The 26,854-nt window shown below is 37.0% G+C and overlaps 5 protein-coding genes and 1 non-coding gene across 9 annotated transcripts; 3 read left to right on the forward strand and 3 right to left on the reverse strand.

Moving 5' to 3' along the window:
• The first annotated feature begins 1,082 nt into the window (after window positions 1-1,082).
• On the forward strand, window positions 1,083-4,198 carry LOC147868415 (amino-terminal glutamine amidohydrolase). 3 transcript variants are annotated; one of them, XM_087318981.1, is made up of 6 exons: window positions 1,083-1,347; window positions 1,616-1,721; window positions 3,130-3,210; window positions 3,326-3,456; window positions 3,604-3,738; window positions 3,809-3,940. In XM_087318981.1, the coding sequence occupies exons 1-6, from the start codon at window positions 1,289-1,291 to the stop codon at window positions 3,810-3,812; spliced, it is 516 nt and encodes a 171-aa protein (XP_087175107.1). In that variant the 5' UTR covers window positions 1,083-1,288; the 3' UTR covers window positions 3,813-3,940. The 3 variants fall into 3 exon arrangements, with proteins under 3 accessions (XP_087175107.1, XP_087175098.1, XP_087175090.1); XM_087318972.1 differs by having other exon boundaries at window positions 1,084-1,347; window positions 1,647-1,721; window positions 3,604-3,728; window positions 3,809-4,198; XM_087318964.1 differs by having other exon boundaries at window positions 1,085-1,347; window positions 3,604-3,728; window positions 3,809-4,198.
• A 1,283-nt stretch (window positions 4,199-5,481) lies between these two features.
• Window positions 5,482-5,561, forward strand: TRNAL-UAG (transfer RNA leucine (anticodon UAG)). Its single transcript has one exon. It is a non-coding gene; the product is annotated as a tRNA-Leu (tRNA).
• A 1,957-nt stretch (window positions 5,562-7,518) lies between these two features.
• LOC147868417 (xyloglucan galactosyltransferase KATAMARI1 homolog) lies at window positions 7,519-9,188 on the reverse strand. The gene has a single exon (XM_087318993.1). The coding sequence runs from the start codon at window positions 9,120-9,122 to the stop codon at window positions 7,746-7,748; it is 1,377 nt and encodes a 458-aa protein (XP_087175119.1). The 5' UTR covers window positions 9,123-9,188; the 3' UTR covers window positions 7,519-7,745.
• Window positions 9,189-13,200: 4,012 nt separating this feature from the next.
• SQD1 (sulfoquinovosyldiacylglycerol 1) lies at window positions 13,201-15,221 on the forward strand. Its single transcript, XM_087319004.1, has 2 exons — window positions 13,201-14,345; window positions 14,701-15,221. The coding sequence occupies exons 1-2, from the start codon at window positions 13,275-13,277 to the stop codon at window positions 15,106-15,108; spliced, it is 1,479 nt and encodes a 492-aa protein (XP_087175130.1). The 5' UTR covers window positions 13,201-13,274; the 3' UTR covers window positions 15,109-15,221.
• A 1,046-nt stretch (window positions 15,222-16,267) lies between these two features.
• LOC147868419 (RING-H2 finger protein ATL48-like) lies at window positions 16,268-18,561 on the reverse strand. The gene is made up of 2 exons (XM_087319016.1): window positions 18,386-18,561; window positions 16,268-16,817 (listed from the first exon to the last, which is right to left on the reverse strand). Exons 1-2 carry the CDS (start codon window positions 18,468-18,470, stop codon window positions 16,648-16,650), a joined length of 255 nt encoding a protein of 84 aa, XP_087175142.1. The 5' UTR covers window positions 18,471-18,561; the 3' UTR covers window positions 16,268-16,647.
• Window positions 18,562-20,396: 1,835 nt separating this feature from the next.
• On the reverse strand, window positions 20,397-25,702 carry LOC147868420 (G1/S-specific cyclin-E protein). Of its 2 annotated transcripts, none has more exons than XM_087319028.1 (8): window positions 25,363-25,702; window positions 24,530-24,674; window positions 24,065-24,439; window positions 22,086-23,406; window positions 21,693-21,931; window positions 21,529-21,602; window positions 21,250-21,388; window positions 20,397-20,902 (listed from the first exon to the last, which is right to left on the reverse strand). In XM_087319028.1, exons 1-8 carry the CDS (start codon window positions 25,413-25,415, stop codon window positions 20,822-20,824), a joined length of 2,427 nt encoding a protein of 808 aa, XP_087175154.1. In that variant the 5' UTR covers window positions 25,416-25,702; the 3' UTR covers window positions 20,397-20,821. The 2 variants fall into 2 exon arrangements, with proteins under 2 accessions (XP_087175154.1, XP_087175161.1); XM_087319035.1 differs by having other exon boundaries at window positions 24,065-24,444; window positions 25,363-25,494.
• Between the last annotated feature and the right edge of the window lie 1,152 nt (window positions 25,703-26,854).

Raw genomic sequence — 26,854 nt, forward strand, 5'->3', positions numbered from 1 at the left:
ATGAACCATACGTACCATACGTGCACCCTCAAAGAATGATAAATACCATACTTTTGGATTATCTATTTATTATGAGGTAAATAAGCCTAAAAAATGGAAAAAACAAAAAAAAAAACATTAAAAAAATGGGGGAAAAACAAAAAAAAAAACGCAAGAATGTTGGAATAACATTCGCATTCGTTTCCCAACGTAGGAAAATGAATGTTATGCTAGACGAACACGAATTTTATGTTCTATGAGCAAACAATGCGAATATTACGTTCTATGTCGTGTTGATTAGAAGGGAGGCCTCCTACATTGCTATGAAATTTTATGTCCGCCCATTTATTCATAACCAATTGATGTGTGCATGTGTACATATGTACTTACAAATGTGTTTGCCGATTCATTTTTGAATGGAGCCCTAGTTCACATCCACGTGAATGCTCCAAATATGCGAGCCTCATAATTTTTGGAGTAATAAAATTGAATGGGTGGCAAGTGCCACATATATGCTTTTGAATGAGGTGTAAAATAGGTTGCGCATTCGTTCTACGCATAGGAATCAACAACAATTTGGTTTTGGCTTAACCAGTTTGTGGCCTAGTCCAAACCAAACCGGTTAAGCCTTAACCGGTTTGGGAGTTTCAAACTTGATCCGAACCAGCTTGGGAACCGGTGTAGACCAATAGGGTTCGGTTCGACTTAAGCCATCCCAAACCGAGCTCAAACTGGTTAAAGATGCTGAAGCTTAAACCGAACCGAACCACCGAACCGTCTAAAAACGATTGAACGGTTCGGTTTAGGTTTGAGCCAAGGAGATGCAGACTCTTATCTACGAAATACATACATACACACATACATACGTAGGTGCATACATAGCATATGGTACATATACGCAGCTACATACATAGCATATGGTACATACGTACGTGCACGAACATGAGAAGGCGTTCCAAGGCGAGTCGTGTTGTAAACATAGTTATCCGCCCGAAACCGAAACCGAAACCGAATCCGAAGCCAAAGCCAAGGCCCAAATCCACGGGATGGGTGGGGTGTCAAATCTCAGTTCTCTTCGATTCTCTCTGATGGAAGCGTTGGCTCCAACTCCCGCTCCTGCTCCTGCTTCTGCTCTCCCCCACACATGGAGCTAACCCTATCTCTGTCTGTCTGCATAGGTGGGTCGCTCCAGCCACAGACCTCGCTTCTCTCCATTAAGCTGATGAGCCACGGAATCCTCCATCCTTCTCGATCAGCAGCAGACAGCCACATTTTATAACATATAGAATTCCTTTTTAAAAAAAAAGGAATGTCTGCTTCTCTCGCGACCTCCGTTTCTTCTGATTTCGCATATACCGCATGCTATTGGTACACATTTTCTTCCCTTTTTTTCTCTTATTTCGCTGCTTCTTCTTCTTCTTCTGATACTGATCCAGCTCTATACTACACGTTCTCCTTCTCTCCTTCTCCCACGCGGTTGTTTTTCTTTGCTTCGTTCATTTTTGCTCTCGTCGTGTTCTTCTGAAGAAACCTTTATTTTCATGTTTCCGTAGCTCTTCTGACCGAACCACCTAACCGATGTCTTCTTCTCATCATCTTCCGTTCTTCACTTGTTCTTGTTTAATCTCTTTCCCAGTGAAGAGAACGTTTATTTGGTCTGCCAGCAGCTGTGCAGAAGCGGCAAAGCTTCTATAGATGCTTCCGATCTGTTCATCGTCTTTATCTCCAATTCTGATAAAAAGGTATCTCTCTCTCCTGCAATATTTTCTTTGTCACCATTATTTTTTTTCTCCAAACCTGCAAACCTGCAAAAGAAACTTGAATTTATATTTAAAAACTACCGTCTTTTAGTCTTTCTCTCAAGAAATTGTCAAAGAAATTTGATTACTTTAAAATTGTTACTCTTTCCTGCAATATTTTATTGCCACTCTGCAAAATAAGCTTCACACTAGCTTGAAAAGACAAGTGCTTCAAACTTCCCGTTTTCTCTCCAGAAACTTCAAAAGAAGACGTGACTAACTCTAAATGGTCACTCCTTTTTCCAATACATTCTTTGCCACCATTAATTTTCTTTCCAAAACTGCAAAAAAGATGATTTCAATCAGCTTAAAATGACACTCTTAAAAATTTCCTTTTTACTCATTTTCTTCCCAGAAACTGAAAAAGAAGTGCGATCAATCGGAATTGGCTACTGCTCTCTCCTGGAACATTTTCTTTTTACTCATTTTTTTCCTGAAACTGCAGAAGGAGATTTTAAATCAGCGTAATCTGGAACATTTTCTTTTTACTCATTTTATTCCTGAAACTGCAAAAGGAGGTTTTAAATCAGCGTAATCTGGAACATTTTCTTTTTACTCATTTTATTCCCGAAACTGCGAAAGGAGGTTTTAAATCAGTGTAAAACAACACTCTTTTGAACATCTTTGCCATCATTTTCTCTTCAGCAATTGCCATAGAATATGTGATCACCTTAACAAATAGTTTCTCACCTCTGTGAGTTTTCCGCACCGTCATTAAGTTTCTCTGCAAAACAACAAAAGCAATCTCTGGGAAGTGCTCATTAGATCTGAATGTAGGTTCATCGTAGATAAAAATCTCCTCTCTCAGGGAACTTTCACCTCCAATACAGATAAAAGATCTCATTACAAGTTTTCTGCAAACTTTCATTGCCAAATATTTATTCTTCAAAAGTACAAAAGGAGCTTTGAAATTCAGCTCCTGCTAGAAGCGCCAGAAGGGCCCAAACTAAATTCTCGTGATTCATGTTAAAATTGTATTTGTTTCTCCATAAAAGAGCAAAAGAAGTTGCCATCTATAGGCATCACAAATCGGGCCCTAGGTTAGTTCTCGTATGCAACAAAGAAGTGCAAAACGTGCAACAATTTTTAAATTGGAAACACCCTATTGCAGATAATTGTAGTTGCCATCACCAATCTCAGATAAAATGTACTCATTTATGCAAAATTTCGTTCCTGTTGTTTTCTCCCAATATGTGCAAAAATAAGCTTCAGTAAATTCAAAAGAGTACAATAGGTCAATATATTCACAAATGCAAAAGCTGATGAAATGTCAACGACATAACACTGTTGTTATTTGGTTGGCTTTTCTGTCCTTCTTGATAGCAAAATTATATTTTTCTTCAATATATAGGTTCCGATCTGGCACCAGAAAGCTGGTTTAAGTGGAAAAGATGGATTCGTTATCTGGGATTATCATGTCATCTGCATACAGGTATTGTTGCTTCACTCTGGTCAATTTCTTTCATTTCCATTTCTTTCTAATGATATTCCATAGTAGGTGGAGACGACAAATACTCTCATATTGAAAATTTTGTAGCATTTATTAGATTTTTTCAGAATCGAACACAGAAACATTAGTGTGGGATTTAGACACAACTCTTGAAATGCCAGAAAGTTTTTCAAAGTACATACAGGAGTCTTTTCGTCCATCCTTAGATCTGCATCCAAGTTACCAGAGGTAAAATCTAACTTAAGCATTTTCTTTTAAGCACATGTGCATATACATATACCATTAGTAAATACAAAACCCAGGGTATTTCAGAGTCGTTCAAGAGTAAGAATGGATAGAAAGTCAACTACTTGATATAAAAACACTTTACTGCAGGGTGTACAGAGTTGTTTCTGCCCCTCTCTTCCTTAGATATTTTTCATCTGATAGACGGCATATGAAGACACCAGAAGGTTTATGGGCTATGCCCCCACCACCATATGAATGCATTCATGGACTGGGTATAACACTGTAGGTTGAATTTTTGTCCACTAAAGAAATAATAAAGATTTTTTTATCTGATGCCTACAAGTTTATGCAGGTGACAATGTACATAATCTGGATGAGTACGTAACAATGTCAAACAAGGATATAAGAAGTTCCAAGGATCTTACAAAAGAAAACATTAATGGAGAAATTTTCGGGATAGTTGTTGATCATGAGGGATTGAAAGAGTTATTCAGTTAATGTATGCCTTTACACAATCCCAGTGATAAAGCTGGATACTGAATTTTCAGAGATTTTCAGTTATCAATTGAATTGGAAACAAGTCTATTGAAAAGGATTTCGACAAGTCAAAAGTGAAGTCTTTGATCCCTGTTGGAAAATTTTGTACTCAATCTAATTGGATTTCTAGAATTTCCATAAGCCATTTCTTATCTTTGTGCATGTCATTTGGAACAAGAACAAATCAAAACTTATTAGTCAACTCTTCTTTGTACATATTCACATTTGTAGTATCATGCAATGTATCATTGAACACATGCAGCTAAGTGTTTCAGGAAGAGATTAAAATAGGTCTTTGCATTGGGAAAATTAAGATGCAGTTACTACGTAAAAGAATTAGGCAACATTATTTTGCAGGCAACAAGTTGACTTACTAATTTACTTAATATTTGGGCAATTGCCAATAGGACCATTAGGATACATATATGGTCAACGAGTATTGTCAACTGAAATCAAAATTTCAAGATGATTTTTCACATATCTTTTAGGTCTAGGATTTCTATGTTGTTTGAAACTAATGGAGGAGAGTGACATTGAGATATTGGATCAAACTTCAATAATAATGAGTTGAATCTTATAAATGAGTTGGACAATTGAATATGCTGTAATTGAATTAGAGCGGATCTAACTTCAGTAATATTGTTTTGGGAAACTATTGCGATGTGCTTTAGACATTGTATACATGGTAATAATATTGTGTTACTAGTGCACCTCTTGCATTGTGATTGATGGTCCTCATTCTATCTACAAATGTGCTGCCAGAACAAACAGAAGTGTCACCATGCATAATGGAATAGCATTATGGGAACTATGAGAAATGTAGTCACTTGAACCACTACTTTGAGAGTCGATTCACCATGAGATTAAGACCATCATTGTTTGGAAAACTAACTTGAGAGTCTATTCATAATGAGATTATGACCATGAATCTCATCATAAGGAGCCTTTTAGAGATATTTGGACCTTGAACTTGCCAATGATAGTTATCATCGAAAGCTTGGCAAATTCTAGTTGTGAGATATTTACAAGTGGATTTGGGCAAACTTTCATTTGCTCAAAGTAGCAATTGTTTGGCCCACATCACACTTCCACTAGCTAATGAATTTATGCCATGTAGACATTTTGTTTCCTTTCATTCACACACCAATTGATCTGTTTCACATTCTTTAACCTTTTTTTTGTGCATCTCTCATGTTATAGAGGCCCGAGGGTGGTCTGTGGTAATGAGGGTTTTACACGCGTATATGCTAGCAAAAACATTTGAATTCCTTCAAGCAAGAACAAATATCACATTTTTCCTTGAAAATTATAGGCAGTTGATTGCCCAATTGCACGAATCATCTTCGTTGGACATAAACCATACTCATAATGTATAATCATTTTGGTAAACAATAATACATTGATTGGTGTATGAAAGGGAAAGCCAATCAAATGAGCTGCATCAGAAATCATGTAAAAATTGATCAAATAAAAAGTCATTACAAGTGTGACAGTTTGGCCGAGTGGTCTAAGGCGTTGGATTTAGGCTCCAATCCGAAAGGGCGTGGGTTCAAATCCCACAGCTGTCATCACCCATTTTTATTTTCTCCTTCAGTATCTCCTTCTTGCTTCTATGTTGTCTTGGCATTGATTTTTCATATTCCTCCAAGTTTCTCATAAGTTTCTTTCAGATTCTAGAACCACTGAAGTACATTTTTCAGGAATCTTTTAAATCAATATGGGTCTGAAGTACATTTTTGAGCAATTCTAGACTCTTTGATGAGTAGATCCACGATATGCTTAGAGTCCAGTCGTCTTCGACTGCGGGTGGCTTGCATGGTTAAAAGTTCTTTAACCGGAGTCAGTCAGTAATCATAGTCCTTTCTTAGGTTGATAAACAAGCTTGGATTGTGTCGTGCCTAAAGATTTTAGATCCAGAGTTTTTGAGCAACTGCAGATCTCCCTATTTTGAGGGTGATTGATCATGATGATTCAAGCATTTGATTCAGAGCTTTGATTCCCAAGATGGCATGACAAATTAGGGCAAAATCAAAATGAAGGGGCTATCGAGCTCCAATTATCTGCCAATTTGATGGGGACCAAGGACTACATATCGCTGCTCAATAATTGTGGGCTGATATCTGGTCGCCAATTGTGGATCATGGTTAAGCCAGAGAGTCACGAATGGAGGATGGTACATGCCCATGCAGTGGAACTTAGCAAAGTGTTGTGTTTTTAGTTGTGCACTACTGTGAACTGTAAACCGTAAACCCTATCTCATTCTTTCTCTCTTTTGAGTGTTGTGCCACAAACTTGCCACTGTGGATTGAACCCTAAACCCTAACTCATTCTTTCTCTCTTTTAAGTGTTGTGCCACAAACTTGCCATTGTTTTATCTTCTTTTTTGTAACCTTGTGCAGGATCTCTAGGTCTCGGCAATTCCACCCAAATTAGGGGGGAACATTCTCAGTGTAACTTTCAAACATGATTGATTTGCTTAATTTGATGGATGTATCATGTAATAGAATAATGTAAGTTATGAACAGGCTAAAGCTCACAATTGTTAGAGTTGTCCATGTTGTCAAAATGCGCATTCCGTTTCTTATATTGGTTCATCTTGACATGTATGAGGCAGAGAGGACTTCAATTCTTTTTTCTATCACAAGTGAAGTCTATTAAATCAAAGCATTATAAAAATGTCTTTAAAGCACAACACATCAATGTGGAGAAGGTCTTCATTCTGCAGTATGCTATGCCAGTATCCTTCAAACTTAATTGTGGTAAGCAACATAAGATCATTATATGGAAAAACATTAGTGCATTAAGGTTTATGAGACTTTTTGTATCTCATCCCTTTATTTCCAGATACAAACCAACGTGTAAGATTTATAGCTTGCGAAGTATGAGGATATCACATCCACTCTTTGGAAGATCAAGACAAAGGAATTGGGACAAAACATAAAGAGGGTATACAGAGGGTTATTGAATCACATATACCAATTATTGTAAGATAGTACTAGTTTTTTTATTTGGCTTTTCCACTTACTATAGAAAACAGATAGTTTTGAGTCGTAATTGTAGTGTTTTAAATACTTTTCAATATGACTCAATGGATAAGGCTTATAACCATGAAACCCACTTATCTTAGTGTATTAATTTAGTTTTGTGTTGATGGATTTCATTCAGTTTATAGACTTTACTACTTGTAAACAACACCATAGTGTTATGCACAGATCTCTATAAAAATGAAATATTAGGAATAATGATGCTACAAAACTCTCAAGAATTTGAAATTAAATGCATATGCATATCTTGATAAGTAGATTCAAACCACCAAAATTTCAAAATACTATCAAGAATTTGGAATTAAATGTATATGCATATTTTGATAAGTAGATTCAAACCACCAATATTGCAAAATGCTATGGGATTTTTCTTAGAGTCGGAACACATTGGATGCAATAGGTACCAACTCTAAGGAAAATGAACACTTGTTGACACATGGACGCTAGCATTTTGTAGCAAAAGAAAAACAAACAATTCTCATGGATACCTAGTAATACCTTTTCATTGTTGGTGGCTAATAATAGATCCGCCATCCTTATACATCACTTGCAAACTTTGATATTTCATTCATATGTGTAGCCATGTTGTTTGGCATTGATGAGCAAGATATCTAATAATGTGTGTGGTGCATGGAAAATATAATAGTTACAAAGAGGCAAAAAATATCAATCGAAGGATTGAATGAATGCTTGGTTTGTCGTCGTTTTTTAAATGTTTGGAGGAAGTTGGTGCACCTTAGCAAGGAGCGCTCGCACAGCCACATCAAAGGCATCCTCAAAATCAGGAGGTAGCAAGGTACTAGGATTAGCATAGATCAAGGTAGGGATTAAGCTAATCACCATCTCTCTCATTTGAGCAACATTCGAAGGAGAGATGGCATTCAACACACTCTCAATTTGAACACGGTCGGCCTTCACGAGGTGTTGAGGGATAAAGACAGAGTAGAGGCTATGGTTCTTTGGCAAGTGCCACACATATTGCATGTATGCCGAGTTAGGGTGAAAAAACACGGGGATGCACCCTGCAAGCATCGAATCGAAGATGGTCCTAGATGTGGATGACTCTCCTTGGGGTAACAAACAAAACACGCTCTTTTCAAAGGCCTTTATTGGTGTCAAGGAACTCTCACATTCGAGACCACATTCCAATAGATTGCATTGGTTAGACGAGTTGCACTGCTTTCGGACTGCCCACTTGATAGATCCTACATGTTCCATCGGTGAGGAGCTCGATCTTACGAATGCCATCAATGAAGACCTCTCCTTCTTCCTCACTCTCGCTTGCCAATTCTCGACCTCGGCCATTGTTGTCGGGTGGAAATTGGTGGGGTAAGGTATGGCAAAGTCATTGTCGTGCCACAAACTCTTCTCGACCAACAAGTTCCACATGTTCTTTACCTCGTCGACAAGGAAGAGCCTATTGCCCCAATCGCCCTCTTCGTCCGTCTGCCTTCTAAAGTCCCAAGACATTCTCCCACACACTAGGAAATGGTTTTTGCCCTCTTTCTCACTCCATGCCTTCTGAGCCCGGAGCCAAGTGCCTAAAGCCTCGCTTAAATGATCCCTCACACTCACACTAGTGCCCCAAAGGTTCCTAGCAATATCAAGCCCACCATAGAAAGGCACATATATTAGGTTTGCCATGCTAGGATCATTTGTCAAGCACTCATATTGATTCATCCTGCTATGGAAGATCACTTCCAATGCGTATTCATCTGTGGAGAACCATGCATGCTTTGAAAGACCCACACTTCCTTCTCCTTCTTCTTCTTCTTCTTCTTCTTCTAATTTGGGTCCAAGCCCACCATTGATGTATTTATTGCACATCAGCTCATTGCAAGTGGATGACAATAGATCCTCATTGAACACGGTGGGAAGGCTATGGATGTATATATACTTGCCATTGCAGGCTTTAGGGTCAGATTTAGGGATAATGCTTGAAGAGAGTTGTGTGACAGGGGAGCTTCTCTGATTCTGTTGGCTAGGGTTGGATGAAATGAAGTGGAAAATGCAGAGGAACCACCACAGTGCAATCACAGCCAAAATCCAGAAAGATTTCCTACGAATAATCTTCCTTTGAATCATTTTCTCTCTCGTGAACTATGCATGCATGGCCTTCAGATTCTGCATGGAATGGGGCGAGGGCCTTCATATTCTGGTTTCAGAAACCATATTCATTTTGTGGGGGATGTGAGGAGAAGTGGGCACATGCTTCTTGGCCATTGAGTGTGTGTGTGAGAGAGATCATGTAATCTGTCTCTAATTTTTGGGGTCTATAGGTCATGGGATCTGTCTATGATCTAGACACCTGTAAATTCTAAGCTTCTTCGGACAACCCCATAGTGGCCACCCAATCTCGATCTAGTATTAAACACCATTTTCAGCCGGCCATAGCGACAACGCACACTCTATAGTATTAAACAAATTATGCACATTCAAGACTAGTGTGGCACACCGTGGCAGGTTCATGGAAGAAGCTTCATCTAACCATGTATTTTTTTTGCCTCTCCAGGTGGCTAACCACACACTTAAACCTTCCTTTATCATCCCGATGAGCTATCGAACCCTTTCCGGTGATTCGGAATACTTAAAAAGACCTTTTAACATTTTAATCATTTAATTTATTTTCCTCGTTGCTTTACTCTATGTATATATGGGACTCATGATTCATGGCCAGTCTTCTTCGATGTCGTCACGTCTTGTGCACGAAAACACTCGATGCAATACACTTCTCTAGAACTTTAGAATAATATATCAAAGCATGATAAATGGCAATTCCAAAACAAACAAGAAAAAGAAGTTTGCACGATGGACATTCTCCATCACGATCTTAAAATTAGACGATGTCATTACATAAGAAGATAAAAACAAAACAAAAGAAATACTCATATTTGTAGATTGAAATTCGGAACGTCAACGGAAAACACCCTTCACAAAGTTTCTAGAGGCTTAGAGTGTTTTTTGGGGAAACTTTAAAATCCTTTATATTGTAGAGTTTCCCAAAATGCTCCACTACCCTTATTACATTTTATTTATTTATTTATTTATTTTCCAAAAACTTATTACATATATTTGATGGGAATCAATTTCAATTTCCGACCATATTGTAATTCATATTTTCCTTTCAGCAGATAAATTCATACTAGATAGGAAAAATTCAATCATCCTTTTGAAGACATTTTATACATAGCCTATGGGAATCAAGTCCATTTCAAAGTTCAAAAGGACAAGATCAATAGTAGAATTTGGTTCTACATGTAACCTTGTTTATTTGTTCTTCTCCATGTGATGCATGATGGAAAATTTGGGAGCTTTCAACATTATTGCTTGTACAGAAGTCTCATTGGCTCCATTTGGCATTTAGCAAGTTTGGGTCTCTGGAAGGCTAGTCGTGTTGCCCTTGACATATGAACACTTGACGTATGAATCGGTGTGCTTATCCTTAACGAGATGAAACAAAAACTCATACAAGTGATGTAGTTTGTCCCTATTTTAGCTCACAACTTCTTAACAATAATTCTGTGAAAATTTCTCAAGTGGATACAACTCCATAATTTCATTCTATCAAAATCTTTTTAATTTACTCTAGGTGTCTACACCGTTTAATAGAATGATCTCCTAGAGTTTGAAAGATCAAAATGTTGTCATACTACTTTTTCATTAGTTTGGATTTATGCCACGAGTTGTAATATGCATGGTCATTAACCACATTTGATATTATGAAGTGATCGCATACCCAAGTCATTATGGTGTGGACAAGAGTATTATCACTAACTACTTCCTGTCACTCTATTCATATCTAAAGAACAAGGTTATTGATGAATAATTCCTTGTATATGAAAAAATCTAATAGGCTTCACTAGATGTGTTGTTTATTAAGCAACATAAAAAGTTTGTCTATTACTTCTATATAAAGAAAGCAGCATTACACAAGCATTCACATTGGGGGTAACCCCCAAATTTCTCATGGACTATTTATAATATAAACAAGGGATGTGAAAAGGAGGGGATGTCGTGAGGATGCTTATGGATATGCCATCTCATGATGGTATACAAAACTTAGTTTGTCAAAATTCTTTCCATGACCCATTCTGTCCATCTATATGTACATATACACTCCATGAGCTGAGCATGCAACTCTCCAAGACTTTACAACACCTCACAATTTACATCAATCAAGAATTTACAAAATAATCCTCCACTACTTGAAGGCCATGACAAAATCATTCACTCCAACTACAAGACTAAAAACTATATTTCAACCAATTTTAGATAAGAGATCTAAAGTGATGGTTATTTCAATCCTAACCAAATCTAACCAATTTTAGATAAGAGATCTAAAGTGATGGTTATTTCAATCTTAACGTCAGATCTTGTATAAGGCCTTGATGGATATTGCATACTTAGAAGTTAGATTGATGAATTAACTGCGTTCAATGATATATAATTTTATGGGATTCCAATGATATATGATATGCAAAGTCTTGATGCATAGATCTAGTAGATTACCAGAATATTCTTTTTACATGGGAATAGAGTGCTTGAGGGTTCTTTTTAAGGGGATAAAGTACACACCGAGAAGATTTTTGTTGTGCTAAGGAATCTATCATATATTCCCTTACACCAAAAGAAAAGGTAGACCCATATTGACAAATCCGTAAATCGAAAGATTCCTTTTAATGCAAGAGACCCAATGGTATGTAGTGATGTGCTTTAGTGTGTCAAAATCCATAGGGAAAGGGGCAAGATAAATGGATTGTCTATCCAACATGGGAAAATTATGTGTTGTTTATGCAATCCAACCATCTTTAATTAAATTATAACTATGACTCTCCAAACAAAAGAGCTTGTAGTAAGATTGAAATGTGATTGCCATCTTGTACCCAACACTTCTTGCCTAGATATTGGAGAAAAATCATGGGAACATTTCTTGCTTAGCTTGTTGATGCATCACATCTGGCTTGGCATGTTGATGATGCCTCACATAATGTTATCGGTATAACCATAACTTAAATGTGGTAGTTTTTACTGCAATATTTTACACACAAGGATAAATGTGTGTAGGTAATTGAGAATGTAAAGAAGGGATGATTCTTTTAATCCTAGGGATTGGGCCAGCCCTTAAGGGCCACATGTGAGATTGCTAGGCAACCTTGGGTTTGGCTATAAATGTGAGGCTTAGTTGACCTCATTCGGGGATCATTTGACTATGTTGAGAATGTGATCTTGTGGTGAGAGCGTGTCAATACCAAGTACAACTCGAGGCCCATATGCGGTGTGGTATGCGATTGGGTTTGTCTCGATCCCTTCGCTTAAGGCTGGTCGGGTGGATTGACACCCTTCTTTTTTTGTCTCTTCATTTTTTTTTTCATAAAAAGTTATCCTCCATTGGTATTAAAATTAGAGTGGTGAAAGGCAATATACAAAATAGTCCACTATTACAATGAATATTGTATACTCGTGCCGAATGGCCGTAGCCAATCTTTCTAGCCAATCTTGGTCATATTCGGCATATCCAAGACTAATGTGTTTATCCAACAATCCCTTTCTTTCAATCTCAACATGCATTTCACATCCCTTCTAAATTGCTCTTGTGTTGCTAGCATAAACTTTCAAGATGCCCACAAAATTGAAAGCATTTGGTTGGATGTCTCCCTCTATGCTACATCTCCGCAAAGCTCTTACATGTTTCATCACCATAACCATGTTCTGCATGTCGTATTTGTACTTTAATTGGATGATTGTTGAACACTCGTGTAAAAGGCGATTACGGAGTATTGGCCTTTATCAACGGATTCTATGCCATTGCAAGCTTTAAATCCAAAAATAAATGCTATCGCATCCGGATTCTGTCTCTTCATTTCCTTATCCATTTCCTTATTTACATGCTTGTGTTAGCTATATCTTTAACGCATAACCATACAAAAACATGTGACAAGCAATAAGAAAACACATCCCACACAAAAGTTGGGAACTAAGATAGAGGCCCAACGAGACGGATCCTATGAAGCACGACCATCCCCCCCCCCCCCCCCCCCCGTCCAATATAAATGAGCATGGCCATTTCGTGTTTCGATTTCATTGAGAGACATTTGCAAATTGCACATTTGAGGATATTATTCAGAATATCCAGTCCATAAATGAATCCATACTCATAAAGACTCTCTCTCTCTCTCTCTCTCCGGGGAAGGTTAAGAGCTTTGAGATATTTTTACCCAACTGTCTTGTGTCTCAACTATGAACGGGCTCATCTCTGATTCGGCTCTAGGCTGCCATAGCCATAGATCTGCTGTACAGAGCTCTTCCTCTTCATCAACAGTACCCCCGCTCCTGCTTCCTTCATGGATCAATTCCTTCTCCAACACCACCCACAAGCTTTCCGTGAAAGCTCCCATGAAAACCTCTGCAACCCACCGAAAGATCTGCGGAAACAAGAAGTCTGTGGCTATGACCATGGCTATGGCTGTCTCTCCCTTGAAAGAAAGTTCCTCCAAAGCAGCGCTAAAGAGCTCTGACAAAGGGAATGGAAAGAAAGTGATGATAATAGGCGGAGATGGGTATTGTGGGTGGGCAACTGCTCTTCATTTATCAAATCTTGGCTATGATGTTGCGATTGTGGATAGTTTAATACGCCGCCATTTCGATGAACAATTAGGTACTCAAACCCTAACCCCTATTGCTTCTCTGAAAAATAGAGTTAAGAAGTGGAAGCATTTATCTGGGAAGGAGCTCTCTGTTTTCGTTGGGGATATATGCGATTTCGAGTTTCTTGAGCATGCTTTCAAGTCATTTGAACCTCATTCAGTGGTTCATTATGGAGAGCAAAGGTCGGCTCCTTACTCGATGATGGATCGAGGTCGGGCTGTTTTTACACAACATAACAATGTGATTGGAACTATTAATGTGTTGTTTGCTATCAAAGAATTTGCTCCTGAATGTCATCTTGTGAAGCTCGGAACCATGGGTGAATATGGCACCCCCAACATTGATATAGAAGAAGGATTTATCACAATAACACACAATGGTCGAACTGATACTTTGCCTTATCCAAAGCAAGCAAGCTCTTTTTATCATCTCAGCAAAGTACATGATTCACATAACATAGCATTTGCTTGCAAAGCATGGAAAATCCGAGCTACTGATTTGAATCAGGGTGTTGTTTATGGTGTCTCGACGCCTGAGACCGACTTGGATGAAGAGCTTATCAATAGGTTGGATTATGATGGTGTCTTTGGTACTGCATTGAATCGGTTTTGTGTACAAGCAGCAGTTGGCCATCCCTTGACAGTTTATGGCAAAGGAGGCCAGGTATTATTTTGTTGTTTCTTTCATTCTTTTTGTATATGGTGCAAGATTACTTAAGAATTGTGATTAAAACTCATCAATTTTTGACAAAAACAAATAAAGTGATATTCGCTCAAACAGCATGGTGTGATATTGATTGAGAGAAATAGATGTTTTATGACTCTCTCTAACCTATAGAGAGGAGAAAAGGAACAATCTTTAGTTCATCAAAAGATGGAGGAAAATACCTTAGGGGACAATGGCTGAACAATGAGAATTTCATGTCGATCCCCTTTAATAATGTACAATGAGCACTTGATTTATTCTATATGCTGTGTATTACCCACTGATCTCTTTTTTATTTTCTTTTGCAAAACAGACGAGAGGATATCTTGACATCAGAGATACTGTCCAATGCATTGAGCTGGCAATTTCAAACCCCGCAAATCACGGAGAGTTTCGGGTGTTTAATCAATTCACAGAGCAGTTTTCTGTTAATGATCTAGCAAAGATAGTGGCACAAGCTGGCCAAAAGCTCGGCTTAGATGTGAAAGCAATAAGTGTACCCAATCCAAGAGTAGAAGCAGAGGAACACTATTATAATGCAAAACACACTAAATTGGCTGAACTTGGGTTGAATCCTCATCTTCTCTCTGATGCCTTGTTGGATTCTCTCTTAAACTTTGCGATTAAATATGCAGATCGGGTGGATAAGGCTCAGATCATGCCAGCTGTATCATGGAAGAAGGCTGGAGTTACACCTGTTACAGTCACCACAAGTTCATAGTTTGAAACTTAGAACTAAGCACAAACCTCAGAATGTTTTTGGATAGATGAGGAACTGTTTTTAGTTTTTCGGCATCTATTGAGTTACTTCTAGGAAAAGAGCATATAACATATTCAGTGTTAAACCTTTTCCATTTAAATTTCATTTTAGATCAACAGAACCCAGGTTAGTTAGCTAGTTAGTTCTAGTGTTTGCACTTCTATTGAAGCGTCCTTTGTTTTCACTTGACCGTTGCTGTGCATGTTTGCTTTGATAATAATTCTCCTCTGATGGAAAAGCAGCTCCCTGTTATATTCTCTCGTCATTTATTCTGGTAAAGGTGTTAAGATGGAAATATTGTGATTTTAATAGTAAATCATGGTTAAAGTGTATTTGCAAAACAAGATATCACATGCTAAGTTTAAGTAACTCTGCAAAAGCATTGAATTCACATTTGGATAAACGAGTTCTGGTATAGGATGCTAATGTTATAGTCACGGTAATCTATCATGGTCAACTCATTTCGTAGAACTTTTTCAAACACACAACTGATTGTTTGAATTTGATGGCTCTTTTCCTAGAGTTTACTAGCATATACTTTTCATCATCTATCAATTATTGGACTAATTTACCTTTTGACATGTAAACACGTTCTATGAAAAAGGCAATCAGCTATTGTAGACTTGGACTTTCATGAAGTTTAATTTGTTCATAGAACACAAGAATCTAGTGTGAAATGGTGCTAATTAAGATTAGGTAATTGAATTTAGGTAGCTAGTCCTTGAAAGCAAAATGAAGTGTTTTGTGCAAAAAGCTCATATGGCCAATCTATTACCACCTCTCTATAATAAACCAACTTACTTCAAGCTATAACTATTGCTAGTGAATGATATGTATTTATTGTGAGCTATCGCATGCAGACGAAGTTGCATAGAAATTCATAAGTGTACATGTGCATTCATGATTATTCAGAGCGGTGTTTTTTTATGGTACTGCAAAAAGGGATTAAGAGAATGGAGAATAATCAAAACGGAAAAGAAGGGAATATATAAATTAACAGATTAAAACATATAAATATAGCAAATTATTGGCATTCCCTTTGACATAAAGAGAGTATGCTTCCCAAGGTAAGCGGTGATGAATCAGAGCACAGAGACTAATGGTGAAATGAACAATAAACTGATGAATGACTGAAAAGTATGTTTCTTAAACCATTCTTAATCTTTTACAAATAACTTAAAACTGATGAGAGTTGTCAATCAATAGCATAAGGTCGACAAAGTGAAGCAATTCAGCACACAAAGCATCATGCACTTTGGGGTAACGGTTCATGACTAAACATGAGAACTTCAGATGAAAGACTGCTCACCTTGTATGATGTCTTCAACTCATCTAAAACATAACTACATCTGGTGCTTAGAAAATAAGTTAACTAAATTTCTCAGTTTTGAGAGTAAAACAAAGATTATTTCATGGGTTTTTAGACCATGAACAAAATAAAGTTGATATTGAAGTGAAAAGGTTCCAACAATGTATAAAAGTGTTACTGAATAAAATTATTTATTTATTTTCCTCTTTTTTCCCTTGATAGTAAACTGTTCCTACCATTAAAGCAACTGTTGCAGCCTGGAAACCAACACGTGCCCGCATCAACAATTGACTACGGTTGTGGTTCCCTTGCCTAAATGACAGAAGTCCTCCTACAAGGACCCCCAAAGTCGCTAAAGCACCTGCGTCCATTTCATATAACGTCTCTTGATTCTCTCTTGTTTGATCTCATAGGTTATTTCAGCCTCTTAAGAGACATTGATATATCTTCCTTCCTTTCTATTTTCTTTAGGTCATTAAAAAAATATGCACATAGAAATTCTACGATGATATCTCATTGATTTTAAGTCTCTTAATTGTTACTTATGTTCAGGATATGACAAACTGCTCACCTGAAGTGCTATCTCATTGAATACAACTTTACGACAAAAAGTATTTTAATTGCCTATATACCAGGATATGTCAAAATTCCACATAAAAATACTACATATTGAAAGTGAAATTTAGGTTAACATGCAAGAAATAACTTTTGTAGTTTTTTCTATGTTTAGGCAATGAAAATCAAGGCAGGGTGCAGAACCAATCATCTGGATAAACAAAATGAATCCATTATGTAAAGGAAAAAACTCTTGAAGGTTAGGAAAAAACTGAAAGAATTACCCAATGTCATAATACATAACAGCCCATGAGAAGGAATGAAATAGAGAATGGAAAGTAGTCGAAGAAATGAAGACAAGGGATGCAGAATTAATCAATACATGAAATGGGAGAATAATCAAGGAAACAAAATCCACAAGACACACATAAACATTTCTGCAAGTGTATGTACATACATATAGGCATCAACTTTCAAAGAGCCATAGCTCTCTAGAAAGTGGATGAGCAGGGGATTATGGAATCGATCCTTAATACTCATCAAAGGTAGTGGAATACTCAAAAAGTAAATAAATGGTTTGCAAATACTCACACAAAGTTTTAAGAAATGGTTTCATAAGCTAAATAGTTTCATATACTTGCAAGTCTCATACGTGTAAATATGCTCTGCAAAACTTGTAGAATTGGATTCACGTGCTGTTGTATATCCACATACACATATACCTGCATACATACATACATGTATATAAATGTGCATATAAAAACGCACACATGTATACACATGTAGTACTGTTGTACATCCACATACACATATACCTGCATACATACACACATGTATGTAAATGTGCATATAAAGACGCACACATGTATACACATGTAGTACTGTTGTACATCCACATACACATATACCTGCATACATACACACATGTATGTAAATGTGCATATAAAGACGCACACATGTATACACATGTAGTACTGTTGTACATCCACAGACACATATACCTGCATACATACACACATGTATGTAAATGTGCATATAAATACGCACACATGTATACACATGTAGTGTATGTTCATGAAAATTGTGTGCACACATACAAATATGTGTGGGTATACACACAATATATAAATCTACAAAGAGATCAACCGTGACAAGCCCTTATTGGATCGCCATTTACACTGATTTTCCTTAGGTTTTATAACTGATTCCAATCCAGAATTTTACAGATGATTCCAAAAATTACGGTTTTATCAAGACCAACATGTTCAAATTTAGTGTTTTACCACGGCATTGATATTTAACAGATTAGGGTTCTCTGTGGAACGTAAAAGAATGGAGAGATGGAAAAAAGAATGCAGAGAGGTCGCTTCATACCTAACGGAACGAGGGGATTTCGTACATACTTCTTGTTGTTGCCAAACAGGTCCTCCTCTGCGTTGAGGTCTGGGGAAGAAGCCATAGCCAAAAGTGAATAACTTTGTCAATTCAATTCACATGTAATAAACAAACAAATGAAGAGTCTATAATGAGATACTTTCTCTTCGTGTACATATTATATGTCTTATCCTTCTTCTTCTTCTTCTTCATGGTCGTCTCCTCGGAAAAACTAGTCCATGTTCATTTATCTTTTGGATCTTTCTGTTGTGGACTTCGTCCGATGCAGAAATCGATTAAGTCAAACTGAAACGTACTCTTTGTCCATGAACACACAAAAATAAAACTCATTTTGTGGGTGGGTGTGGAGGTCGGTGAATAATCAATCCTACGGCTAGGTGTATTGTTTCGTTTAATGCCATTGGCTCTCACTCCTTCGGACATTGGTATATGCACTCTACTTCCCAGTTCGGATTAAAGTCCATACCCCCTTACCCTGGCCTATACTTTCTAGCCCATATCAACTTCCTTAAATATGTGTTTGCTATTATGTCATGATTGAAGCTCTTTTCCATTATCGATTTGTTGATTGTTTTCTCTAGTGCATACGGGTTTCTTTTCTTTTTTTCCCCACAACAATGTTCTAAATGAAGAGCTAACGAGAATTGCCTTTTCTTTTTCCTTGCTTTCAAATGCACTCTTTTGATCTCATTACAAACTTTGAACAAGCACAAATGCCTCTCAAATATAGTGACAAGTTTTTAAATATTGTGTTGGTTTCAATCATTAGCTATTAACGATTGGATTCCACTAGCAAAAATCACTTCAAGCATTTTCAAAATCAAAACAAACATTTCAACAAAGAAATATGTTATGCTAACTAATACCTTATGTATATTTTGGCATGTTAGCCAATGTTGTTCAATATGATTAACCTCATACTATTTGTACTATCATGATTTCCAATGAGTGGAGTTTTGTTCGTAGACTCCAAGAATTAGTAAAAACCAATGGTCAATTCAAAAACTCCTCCGAATATATATTCTCATTTTTTGTTGTTGGTTTTCAAATTTCTTCCGTAAAAAAGTATCCACTCAAGTAAACCACAATTTTTGTCACTATAGACAATTTCATGCCTATGCAATCACATTGTGGAATGAACTTTGATGTACTCAATAGAGAAAGAATAAATTTACAAATATATATCTCAAAGAAATGAATAATTACTCTAAGAAATGAACACCACCAACACATTGTGTTCTTCAACTTATTGTCACTCTAGATGTACGATACATCATTGATTGCAAACCAATTTTGGGATAACTTAAGATCACCATGAACCAAAGAATCATAAAATAACTTTAAGACAACATGTGGGATTACCTAGCAAACATGTATACCAAGGTCATGAAAGAACTTGGCAACTAGGATATACGCTAGTTATATCCTCTAATATCTACCTCTAAGCTTGAGGGGAGACACGTTTTCATTCACATAGCAATTTCCTTCTCATATTGATGAATCAAAGGAAACATTGATCAGCTGTATCTAGAAATAATAGTTGGTGGTACCTCAAAAGTGTTCATATATACTTAGCCCTATGCCCTAGAGACCATGGAGATTTTTAAAACTTCGGCTATGTCATGTTTACATCCCCGCATAAAGAATGATCACAAGCATGATAATTTACATTGGAATGGGAGCTCAGAGAAATGTAGAAATATGCAAGGAGAATGAGTTGCACACCTTCACATATCAATCATCAAAGACCTAGAATCGCGACAACATTTATCTTCACTCAAGTAGCATTTCAACAAATGCAAAGATGAGGATATAATATCAAGGGTGGAATCATACCTTCATCGAAAAAAAGTTCAAGCTTGGGCTAAAGCAGCTTTTATCAAATGCCAACCAAAAGTTTTAGCTAAGGTTCGAAAAAGTTGAAATGCTTCTCAATGATTTCAATCCACTGACTTCAAATTTTCACCTATTTATGAAAGCTGTAGCCATGAAAGAAGTAATTCAATCGAATAACACACCACTCAAAGATCTTCTGGGTTATGAGAAAAATATTTCTTTCCCAAAGTACTCTTCTTGCTTCCATCCTCTCTCTATACATGAGTACGAAATTACCCTTCTTTATTTGAAGGGCAGCTCAAATTATGACAATCCGATTTTATTATGCACACTATATACAAAACTAAGCCCCAAGGTTGCAAGTCACAATTGATACACCTTTGGAACAAAATGTGAAATTTGAGGGCTGCTTTTATGTTGAAAACTGCTGAAATTTAATTATCTTCTCAGCGCCAGGTTTGATGGAGAGATTACTGAGAAAACTAGAAACAATTGATGGAACTCAGCATGCAAAGGGCAGTCTTCTTTTGCCTAGTAGCAATATTTCAGCAGTTTCAAAAGCAAGCACTCCATTATGGATCACATGGAATACCTTGGCATAAGCCCCAATTTTGAGCATTTCAGCTTCTTCTTCTTCTGAGAATCCCTTCCACCTACACTCTGAAAGAACGCTTAAACTCAGATATAAATGAATTTAAGACTATAAAGAATGTAAAATGAATTGTCATTAAAATCTTTCCCCGTGATTCAGCTCCTTCCCTAGTAAGCCACAGCTTCTGAGTTCAACTCTCGCACCCACTCTGTGCCCATCCGAGATGGCAACTGAACCCCCATTAGGCACACACATATTTATCTACAAACATAGCCTATTTCATGTGCGTGGAGAGTAAAATTGCCACATACAGACCCCATACATGATCAAAGTCCAGTCATGATGTATTATTATGCATATGTATGTAGCAGTACACATTTACGTAAGGAATGCAGAAGCACAGTTTACAATATACCTGGTCATCATCAAAATAACCCAGCTTCCTCAAAAACGGTTTGTCTAACACATGATAAGATGTGTTCATCACCCTTAAATGCGCACATTTCACCGTATATTTCAATTGAAAAATCAAGGCAGCTATATTGTTGTATATGCTGGAAATCACAACAATAGACATTCCAAAAAACATTGTCAGTGAGCGTGATAGATATGAAACACAACAACTACATAAATTATTATTTGGTCTGCAGACATTAGATGTGATGGTCTCAGTGTAAAAAGAGAATGGTTATACCTAAGGCGGTGGCGATTACATGAAGTAAAAAAAGCCACTAAAACATTGATGATACTCCGGACAGCACGAAATACCTGCACAAATATTTATATACCACTGTCAACCACTTCAATAAATCGCCCATCTTTATTTTTTGCTAGTTTCAGTAAAGAAATAGTAATTACCTGAGAAAATATATCATTCCATAAGAGCCGCAATGTAGACGCTGATGCCTTTGCAGTCTTTTCAGCCTGTGGCTTAGCCCCATACGATAATGAAGTAAACAATATCCATATGTTTTGGGTGAGGTTGTATACATTCAGTATGAAAGCTCTGATGAATTCTAACACTAGAATAGTCAAACGAAGTGGTAGTATGATCAAGCTCCATACAGTATAGATTATCGGATATAGAAGCATGATAGCTGCAAAGCGCAAAAAAGAATACCATTGATAAAATGTTAAGGAAACCATTCATTCAACTCCAAGTCTTTAAAAACTTAAAAGCCAAAATCAGGTATTATGCATATAGTGATAACACAGTTACACAAGCACTAAAATAAAACAACACATTTATACCTAGGTTCCAAATTGCAGTCAGGCATAGCACAACGGGCCAGGCTATAACTTGCACAAGATCAATACATAGTTTCCAAGCAGAGGCCAACAATTCTATGAATGGCCAAACCATTGGTTGTAAACTATCAATTGTGTACTCAAAAACTGATGCAACTGTCATTGAGGCCACGCATATAACACCCCAAATAGAGTCAAAGATATTCCAGAGTGGCCACCAAATTATGCCCACAAATATTTCTAAAGGTTCTATCATTGGCGTCATTATAATTGCTGATACTTTCTTGGCAGTCGTGATCACTGAAAGCAAAGATCGGAAAGCTCTCTCCCAATTTTGCAAGAAAAGCACAGTTCCAAGATACTTAATCCTTGATATCATCTCTAAATCTTCAATCCATTCAAACAATGGACCACAAAGACGTGCAGCTGTTGCTTTAAAAACAGGAACATTCTTGTATAGATCATAAAATCCAATTATAACAGTGATAATAGACACAATAATATACATAGTCCTTGCCAATGGCCACATCCAAGGCCGATAAAACTTGCATACAAAGGGATATGATTGCATGAAAATTACCCATGAAGGTAGGCCTGATTCTAACATTTTCAGAAGTTTCTGATTGGATGTAATACTATTCTTCAGTTGGAGTGGTAGCATAGGATCATCAAATCGGAAAAGAAGAAGGATATCTTTGTAAACAATCAATGCATCATCACCTTGTGAGCTGCAAGATGAACAAATATCTTCTTCAGAGAAATCAGAACCCTGCACTGAATCAGGTCTGCTGCTCTCCATAGGTAATTTTGTCTCCACGTCCACATCTTGGAAAGTAGTGGTTACAAAATTATAATTTTTACAATTACTACAGCATTGGCTTGCATCAAGAAAAACACAATCGACATTCGTAGTGAAATCTTCTCCATCTATTTCACATATCTCTGTTCCCGAAAGCGTACGGCAAATGGGAGAGTTCCTCTCCATAACAGATGTCTCATCAGAACTGGGTACTGCATCGAAATAGCAAACTGCCTCTTTCTGCTCGTGATCACAGTCATGATTGAACTTAAGACTTAAACAATAATCTATATCTTGTATAACAGACAATGAGAATTCGGGAGTGCATGGAATTAAAGGCACTGAGTCTTCATCATGACATATATTATCAGATTTCACCAGAAATTGTGCTGATGAAGAATATCTTGATAAGCTTGACGATAGATCTTCCATATTGTTAACTCCATAAAAGTTCAAGCCTTCATCAAAATCATGAAACCCCCTTTTCACCATTAGCTTAACCTCTAAAGCAACAGAAGTATCTGTCTGCAATGACAGGTTTGATAATAAACAATAATATTTTGGGGAGAAAATATACCAAACCCAAAGTTTAACCTTTTCATTTGTTTTCTACCAGTTCCCATTAATTGGCATACACACGGAGGCATGAAATTCTTAATATTATCAATGTTACACTTTAATTAACCATGATGCATGTGTGCTGAATGTAATGCAAATTTTGCGGTTTTGAGGTTCACCAAAATAGGATCTGGTTATAAGAGATCATATATCAATATTTAACTTATGAATACACAAAGTAAAAAATAACACTTCAAAAAAGGAGAATATAATTACAGCGAAAGAAAATAAAATGAAAACATGCGCACACAAATGTGAAGGTTGGCTACAGAAAGAATAGAAAGGGTTCTTTTAGGGGGTCTATAGCCCATGGACATGGACCCTTCCAAAACCTAGAACTAGAATGCACACATATTCCCCTATTTTTATTTCTAGAAACAAAAGCAGGGGAATTTGTGTGTGGAACTTTGTTGCACACATATTCCCCTATTTTTATTTCTTGAGTTCATGAATATTAATTTTGCAATCAGGGGTGAAACAATGTACACAAGTACATATCCATATATATGCATTTATACTTGAGATGTCTGTGCCTATAGAGGCTAGAAACAGTGACAGCATATACCTGTAGCTCATTGACATAATTTATTCCCCTAACATTGCTCCATTCAATTTCGAAAGTGACACACCCATAAAGAATGTGTGAAAGCTCTTGGATGCTCAATCGATGCTTGAAAAGTTTGCTGATGAACTTCATGACTGGCTTCCGAAATAATTTCTCCTCAAAAAGACCATCAAGGAATTTAGCAATGTGTCCTCGGTCATCCTCAAATAATCGTTGCCTCAAATTTCTGTTATTAAAACCTTCGACATTATCTTCAAGTAACTCCTCTTCAGAAAGCCCTCTAATATAGACATTTTCCTTTGAGTTCAAATCTCTATCCAAGGTTCCTCCCAGTTCAGACTTTTGGCTACGGTTGGCAAATGGAGAATTCCTTGACTGCACTAGTGGAAAATGGGGCGGAAAGTCAGATCACATAACAAAAATGTTCTTTTGGTTAGAAAATATTAAGATTAGGAAAACTTTCACCTGTATGACCATCAATTGCCATAATTCTACTGGCTTGGAGCGACTTGAATCATCATTCCATGGTGCATTGTCAACAAAGAAAACCAATTTCTTCCTCTCATGGTTCACATGAAGATGAAGCTTCGACACATAAGATTGCATATCTCTGAATTTTAGAAACAAAGGGTATTCCATGATTATCCGGCTTTCCTTTGAAAAAAAATCTATCCTATTTCTAGTAAGTGGCTAACACAAATAGAATTCATATAACAGGGGGCTCTTGTGTTCTATATAATAATTCTAGGCTCTCTCTCTCTCTCTCTCTCTCTCTCTCTCTCTCTCTCTCTCTCTCTCTCTCTCTCTCTCTCTCTCTCTCTCTCTCTCTCTCTCTCTCTCTCTCTCTCTCTCTCTCTCTCTCTCTCTCTCTCAGCCTGTCATCGAGTTTCTAATCTTGCCCAATGGCTATTTGAGTCTTGGTGAGGAATGGGCTTCAGTGCACAAAATGTATTAGACATGATTGCCCCTAATCACAGTATCCTTTAGGCATATGAAAATTTTCGCATGGTGATCAAAAAGCCATTAAAATAGTACGCAGGCAAAAGCAATTCATCAAATGAGACCAGATTAAGCTTCGCCATCCCATTCAATTTGGGGTGTGCTTGCTGTTTTCACTCCATCCTAAATAACTTTTGAAACAGCCAAACAGTTGACACTGCACAGCCATCTCAACTATGACCCGATTGGCAATCTTTCAAATCTCTCTCTCTCTCTCATTCACTCACTCTGCTATCATCATCAACAGAATGCTAAACATTTAAGAAAATAAAAGAAAATAGTAGTAATGATTCAAATACCCAATTTGGAGAGAGGTCAAAGGGAACAAAAACTGATTGTGACGCTCCTCCATGAACCGGATTACCAAAGAATATGAGGAAGAGGAAGAAAATAAACTCTCGGGAACACCATCAAATCCTTTGCTTCTTTTTTCTCTTTCATCGCGGTCAAAAATAGCCTTCCCTTTCTCTCTCTCCTCTGTTTTGTGTGAAAAACAAGATAGGAAAAAGAAAAACCTTCCTCTGCAAGCTACGGAGGGGGGGCTGCTAAAGGCATGAGAGAGAGAGAGAGAGAGAGAGATGTGGTTATGCTGTTACTGTAACTTAGCTTCTCTCTCTCTCTCTCTCTCTCTCTCCGACTATCTCTGATAGATGCATGAAAAAAATGTATATAGAGAGAGACAATTTTATATATATAAATATATTATATGTATACATATGTACATATATATGAATATAACCTGGTATAATTATTATATATATATCCTCGTTATAGGTTTGATGGGTCCCTCTGCTGAGATCTCTGAGAAAAGAGAGACAGCAACAGAGACAGAGACAGAGACAGAGAGAGAGCTTACAATTTCTTTGCTTTCGTTTTTGTTTTTGTTTTCTTATGGAGAAGATGGGGGGCGGGGATTGACATTCCATGCATTCACACTCTCCGGATGCTGACTCTTTCTTACTTATCAACAACACACACTTAGAAATTTGAGATTGAGACCCTAATGGAGATGGAGATTCGGGCAAATGGAGACTAATATTGATCGATATTACTTTACTCTAATCATGTCTTCCTTTTCTAACCTGGGATATATCTATACAAGGCTTTCTTAGTGGACGAGATGAGACGTATCAAGACACCCGACCCGGCAAGGAACCGGAGAATTAATGATAATAATCACATGACATGTTGCGGAAATGTGCATGTATGCTATGAGCATATGAATAAACTTGTCTTGATCTAACTAATTATACTCGAGATAGGTCCTACTTGACTATTTCATGCTCAATATGGTTATCTAAATTATGGCCAATGGAATACATAACTCCATAATAGACGATGAATGACCACAAAAAAGCGCATTATTTTTGCTATTATAGTTTGATACCACTTTATTGAGGCTTTTATTACATGTTTGCTCGTAACAAGATAAACCAAGAAATGTTCAAATGAATAACATCTCTCAACGTATAAATAGGTTTTCTTGTTAACTATTTTTGTTTAACACCATTCCTATAGTTCTATGTTTATATTTACATGAAATATCTCCCCACCAACCAAAATGATAAACATTGTTGACTTATACAATACCCATAGAATTCAGACATGAGTTTGATGGTGAGTAAGTATGGACCTAAGGGTCATCGATGTATGTATAACATCACCCAACTAGCAAGGATGATGGCTTAACAGAATCCCCACAAACAAAAGTTTTGCAAAATCATAGATGAAGTTGACATAGAATCATGTGCACGTACATAAGGATCCTTTAGTTAATTATTTATTTGAATT

Source organism: Azolla caroliniana, unplaced genomic scaffold, assembly GCF_043228905.1.
Source record: "Azolla caroliniana isolate FFs.n. ecotype wild unplaced genomic scaffold, voAzoCaro1.0.p SCAF_1, whole genome shotgun sequence".
NCBI classification, from domain to species: domain Eukaryota; kingdom Viridiplantae; phylum Streptophyta; class Polypodiopsida; order Salviniales; family Salviniaceae; genus Azolla; species Azolla caroliniana.